The 5,877-nt window shown below is 42.6% G+C and overlaps 1 protein-coding gene across 1 annotated transcript; it reads right to left on the bottom strand.

Annotated features, from left to right (window-relative positions):
- Positions 1 to 1,302: 1,302 nt before the first annotated feature.
- Positions 1,303 to 5,486, bottom strand: ptges (prostaglandin E synthase). Its single transcript, XM_084324752.1, has 3 exons — positions 5,371 to 5,486; positions 5,151 to 5,233; positions 1,303 to 1,683 (listed from the first exon to the last, which is right to left on the bottom strand). Exons 1-3 carry the CDS (start codon positions 5,476 to 5,478, stop codon positions 1,434 to 1,436), a joined length of 441 nt encoding a protein of 146 aa, XP_084180878.1. The 5' UTR covers positions 5,479 to 5,486; the 3' UTR covers positions 1,303 to 1,433.
- Between the last annotated feature and the right edge of the window lie 391 nt (positions 5,487 to 5,877).

Here is a 5,877-nt window from a genome sequence, read left to right as displayed (position 1 = left end):
CGAATAAGGTCCGTCTGGAGCGCCATGGTCGGCTGAGTCACGTCAAGCTCCTTTGTAAAGAACACTTCTCAGCGCATCAACAAGTGTGCAGGCGGTCATCCATTATGCCTTTGTTGAATGTAGCCGACACAGATGTTAACACTGCATTAGAACTGTACACATGGTGTAGGGGGCAGCTAACACTTCCAAGAACGGAATATCTGGTCAATGTGGTCACAAACAACGTGGCGGAGACATCCAGTGTCGGGGAAAACTACTTTAAAAACTGTAGTTTACCAAACTACTAGCTACTTCACAATGAAAAGTAGGTAAACAACATCTTAACTACTTTAAGCTAGCTTGTCAAGCTAAAGCTACTTTCAAGAGGTAGTTCAACTACATCCAAAGTACATCACTGGGGAATGATCACAATCTTGAGTCTGGAATCTCATATTGTTACACGGAGGTATAAGGCTTCAAGCGAACCGCGTAGGGTAAAGTGTGGGTGCGTTTGATTTAGGGACTAGGTCGGGAGGATGTAAGGAGAGGATAGGGAGCCATTGTTGAGGTGGAATCAGGAAAATGCTAAATTTCTAGGGAAATATATAGTTTGTATACTATTTTGTGTACAATACATTGAGATTTGAATGTAGTTAAACTACCACCCAGCTACTGCAAATTGTAGTTAAACTAGTAGTAATTGTAATACATAGTTTAACTACTGCCCAACACTGGAGACCTCTATGAAATTCACTTGGTAGCCTATGCTTTGTAAACATGGAGGGGAGGTCCCCACCATAAAGCACTGGAAAAACATGGCTCGTTCCTCTGGTCATCCTCCCAGTCCAGGCAGAACCGGTTCAAACCGGTAACTAACTTCATCTCTCGTTTCAGTTTTGGATGCTGTCGGGTCATTTGATTTCATTGAGACCAATTAAGATAAAAAGACAAACGGCAACCTTCATTTTGCGTATAAATATACAGTACGGGTTAACTTTTACAATCTTCAAAGAACTTCCCCCAGGCAGAGAGGAAATAAATGCTCACATTCTAACAGTAGGTATAAAATAACAAAATACTGACAACATTTTCACAAAACCCATAATTGGCGTCAGTGCACGGCACGCCACTGACCACATTCACACGGTGGCCATTTTGCTCTTACGTCACGCTCAGGTTGGGTTCCTTCCTTTCCACCCAGTTCCTACCTTGGAAACCCGTCCTGAGCGTGACATACGAGCAAAAAACGGCCGCCACGCGAATAATGATCAATGTACTACGACTCTGATGATGGTAGTGTCCTTTGGATTCTGCCTCGTAACTGAGACACGTGTGTCTCCTAAGAATCCACATCCTCCATCTACTGGGGTAGGTCACAGATCCTAACTGCCGCCTTTAAACGAGCCATGAGGACGTCCTCTCCGTCCGGTCCTTACTTCAGGGGGGGGGGGGTGTCAGGCGTACGACACCACCGCCATGAGGACCTGTATGGCCATGGAGACGCACGGCACCTGCCCGACGACGTAGGCCAGAGAGCGCGTCGGCGGCCGCAGGGCCATCAGGTAGGCCAGACTGTGCAGGACGCGAGCCAGGAAGAAGACCAGGAAGTGAAGACGGGCCACGGCCAGCGAGGCGCCCGTGAAGGAGTAGACGGCACCCAGGAACAGGAAGGGGAGGATGTTCTCCATGTCGTTCAGGTGGGCCCTGCGGGGGAGACGAAATACAATTCACTCACGATCAATACATTTACCTTTTAGTCATTTGGCTAAACGCTTTTACCCAAAGCGACTGTAGGTTCTGTACAACAAGTCAGCAGGAAGGGTCAGTAACATTGTTCGTCAAACAGTGTCAAACTTGAGTGCTACAGTCTTAGAGTGCATAGTAGTATAGACATATTAGCATAGTAGGTAATAATATAGGCACGGTAGATTCCTTAGTAGCAGAGTGCATTCTAGTAAAAGACAGTACGAAAACGAAACAGTTTTATCTTCATTTCAGATATTGATTGAAGAAGTTTGTTTTTAGTCGATGGTGGAATATTGGGCAGGTTTCAGCTGTCTGACAGCCAATACCACTGTTATCTATGGAATGATGACCAGAGGCAGCTTAAAGGGGAAGTACGGCATTCTTCCTACTGTATGGTCGGCTTGTAACGGGTGTTAGCACCAAGAGTCTCAATGTGAGACGATCAAGTGAAATGTCCTGATAACTTAAAGGATAACTCCACTATTTTGGGAAATTAGCTTATTTAACATCTTCCCTGGAGTTAGACAAGAAGATGCATACCTTTTTTGTCTCTGTGCGTGCATTTTAGCTTTGGGAATAGATGCTCCGTTAGCATAGCTTAGCTTCATCACTGGAAGTGAGGCAGGACAGTAGCCTTACAGTGCCTTACAGTGTATTGCAAGGTCTGACATTGACCAAACTTGATATGCATGACCTTGGTGGGCTCTAGGTCAACTCCTGAAAAGGGGGTCAATGTCAGACCTTGCAATCAAAAGTTAGGGGCACACTGAAATTATGGCAAGGGTTATTAGCCCCCTAACTTTTGATTGCAAAGTCTGACATTGACGCTGCCCCCGACACTTCCTGATTCTACTGCGCAGGTGCACCAACCGACCTGTAGGAGTCGCTGTCCACAACGCCCGATCCCCACCCATCAGTTTCCCACCCCCTAATACGGCCAATGTGTATTAGTACGGATGACCAGCTAAACTGAAAGCAAATGTGGAGCGCTGGGCTCGAACAGGCGAGCCCAGCGTCTCCAGATTTTGTGGCGAGCGCCTTGCCCACTACGCCACGTAGCCGCCCCTAATTAACCCTAACCTTAACCCTCCTCCTTTGTGAGTGTGAAATTGTCATTTTCAAGAATTCACATACACAAGGTACACACACACACACACACACACACCTACACACACACACCTACACACACACACACACACACACACACACACACACACACACACATCTGTTTTCCATTAGGTCTCTGGACTGGTGCTCTCAGTTTCCTGAATCTGTGCAACACATGGAACAGAATTTCCTGGAACTCACTCCTGCTAACTGCAGCTGAAGTCATCTTTCAATTAACTAAGTCCCTGAAGATTTCCTAAGTATTTTAAGAATAATTTTGAATCAACTAAATGTTATCTAGTGTGTCACTTCCTGTAACCTCTCCTGTAATGAGCAGTGAGAACCCACTATTACCTAAAGCTAATTCAGTCAATAAGTAGGTGATTCATTAAATTGTATCTGAATTCCTGTAGATCATCTGCAGTTGTAGAGTAACATGAGCAGAACGCAGACCTCTGCTGTTTGATTGATTGATTGAAAACTTTATTAACAGATTGCAGAATGGGTACAATAATACAGTACGGCTCAATACAAACAACTGCTAAGAGGATGCAGACCAGAAAAAGACTTTCGTCTTGTTTACATAAGGGTCCTCCATTTTCAATTCATCAAGACATTTATGACATACAATACAGTACTACTGTAACCGTGTTTGTTTTGGCAGACCTGAATGCATTGTGACTAGATCCAGAGTCTGTGAAATTAACAAAACATCCTAACTGCCCCCCCAGGACCCTGCTTCCTCTCCCACCTCAAAGCAAATAGTATTCTTGCACATGAACCTGATAAGAATTAAACTTATCTAGCACAAAAGCTGCACAAAAAGATGGTTCAAAATGGCATGTAGTTACAAACACTACCAACCCCCAATACTTGGAAGCCCATAACGCTGTATTATATAATTAACAAATTGCACGTAGTCATTAGGGGGTACGGTTGGGGGAATGGTCTATCCTTTAAGTAATAAATCTATCTTTAAGACCTAATCGTTGCATGTGTTTCCTGTCATAAATGCCTGCATGTTTCTTTCCAGGGGGCTTTGGAGGGCAGGAAAATAAAATGTTCACAGTAAAAAAAAGAAAAGAAAAACAGCTGCTTTGCTTGGCTTCCAAGATATAGTTTCCCAACAGGTTAAAACAAAACAGCCGACCATAACCAGAGGCTGCCAACACTAGGTGAACTTTCACGGAAGAAAAACAAATGATCCAAATCAGCAGCAATATCCAACAGATTGCTGAACCCTTACGCAACATCATCATCATATCACATATCATGATGTACACTGAAGTACACTCAGATTTAGACTGTACCATCGGGTTTAAATTGGATTATACAATGGTATAGTCTGTTATTTAAGAACAAACGTGGTACAATATAGCATGGTAAATGATGTATACCGTGGGCAGTAGTAAAGTGCCATGTACCATGGTAGAACAATTGGCCTATATAGTGGAAGTAATAAGCAAGGCAGTGGGGAATGTTGGAACCTTCAACAAAATACTTAAACAAAAACACCAATCGCACCACATTTGCTTTAAAACCCATATGTACCTCAAATATAAATTACATAATCTGGTTTGTGGTTGTATGGTGTAAGATGCACCTCTTACAACTACAGTAAATTTCGCAGAGTAAAGTACATTTTACTCAGTTTGAGTAAAATGTAATCAGTTTGAGTAAAATTTACTCTGCGAAATTTACTGTAAAAGCAGTTACTCTGCTTGGCAGCATGCAGGCTAATGACAGACTATCCAAAACAAAAGACAGCTCAGTCATTTAAACCTATTATTCAATCTCAAATATTTCGTACAAAATTGTTATGTGATCCTCAAGAATAGTAGAATATCTGATCCCATGCATGATTTAATAATGCTATGTAGTACCTAAATTGTACCTCATCCCATTTCTGCTTTGCACTAGATAGTACTGTACATTAGTACACTGCACAGTATTGTATATTATATGGTAACTCAGAACATTGTACATATGTCTATACCGAACACTGTGACCTCATTTTCTTCTTCTAAATTACATGCTATACTATGTTATTTGATACTATCTTGTCTAGCACAGTCTCTGGAGCGTAACAGTAAGAAGCATTTTGTATGAAAGTATTCTGTACTTCTGTATGACAACTATTAAAGAAACTTGAAACTTGAACTAGTTATATCAAGTTTCCTTTAAACCTTTTCAATAACAGCTTAGGCTATATTGTTTTTTTGTATAGGTATACATAACGGGTGAATAAAAGCCATTCTAGGGTTTTTAATATTATTATTTAGTAGTAGTAGTAGTAGTATTATTATAATGGGTCTTACCTCCGACATCGTTCCACGTCTGGGTCCTCTCTGAAGAACTCCACGCCCCCGTGTCTCAGTGCGTCCTCAGGGTTGGCAAAAGCCTTCAGGTAAGAATGAAAATAATCACAAATCTTTCTAAATGTACACTACCTGGCTACTTGCGGTGCTTTGCGTTTATTTTTTCTTATCAGAAATAATTATGCGCGGTTGGTTTAACTAATAATGGATAGAAACTCACCTTTTTCCGGAGCCTCACTTGTCCCGTGATCACCGCTATAGTGTACATCTTCAACACGAGAAGTGTGCCATAGAAAACAAAACAGGAGAACACCTCGTTCCTTATCATAGTCGATTTGTTTTATACAAAAATAAATAAATAAATAAAAACTCTTGATATAGTGTCTAGCAGGTCAGACTCGTCCGTGGGTCAGACTTGATGTAGTGCGCTCTGCGGCGGCGCCGGAGAAAGTGAAGAATGCGACTTCAGCCAAGCCTCCAAACACTTTCACCGTTCACGGTTTTTTTCATACAGTGACGCGCTGTGTGTGTGTGTGTGTGTGTGTGTGTGTGTGTGTGTGTGTGTGTGTGTGTGTGTGTGTGTGTGTGTGTGTGTGTGTGTGTGTGTGTGTGTGCGTGTGTGTGTGTGTGTGTGTGCGTGTGTGTGACTGTGTGTAGGTGTGTGTGCGTGTGTGTGACTGTGTGTGTGTGTGTGTGACTGTGTGTGTGTGTGACTGTGTGTGTGTGT

Source organism: Notolepis coatsorum (assembly GCF_963971535.1).
Source record: "Notolepis coatsorum genome assembly, chromosome: 11".
Classification (NCBI taxonomy): Eukaryota; Metazoa; Chordata; class Actinopteri; order Aulopiformes; family Paralepididae; genus Notolepis; species Notolepis coatsorum.
Note: the sequence above shows the minus strand (reverse complement) of the source record. Positions and strands in the feature narration are given on the sequence as shown.

Excerpts from the sequence above, each read along its gene's own strand:
- ptges (XM_084324752.1), bottom strand. The coding sequence starts at position 5,478 with ATGATAAGGAACGAGGTGTTCTCCTGTTTTGTTTTCTATGGCACACTT. Across the intron at positions 5,234-5,370 it reads AAGTGAGGCTCCGGAAAAAG|GCTTTTGCCAACCCTGAGGA; the intron begins GTGAGTTTCTAT and ends TCTTACCTGAAG. Across the intron at positions 1,684-5,150 it reads GACGTGGAACGATGTCGGAG|GGCCCACCTGAACGACATGG; the intron begins GTAAGACCCATT and ends TCTCCCCCGCAG.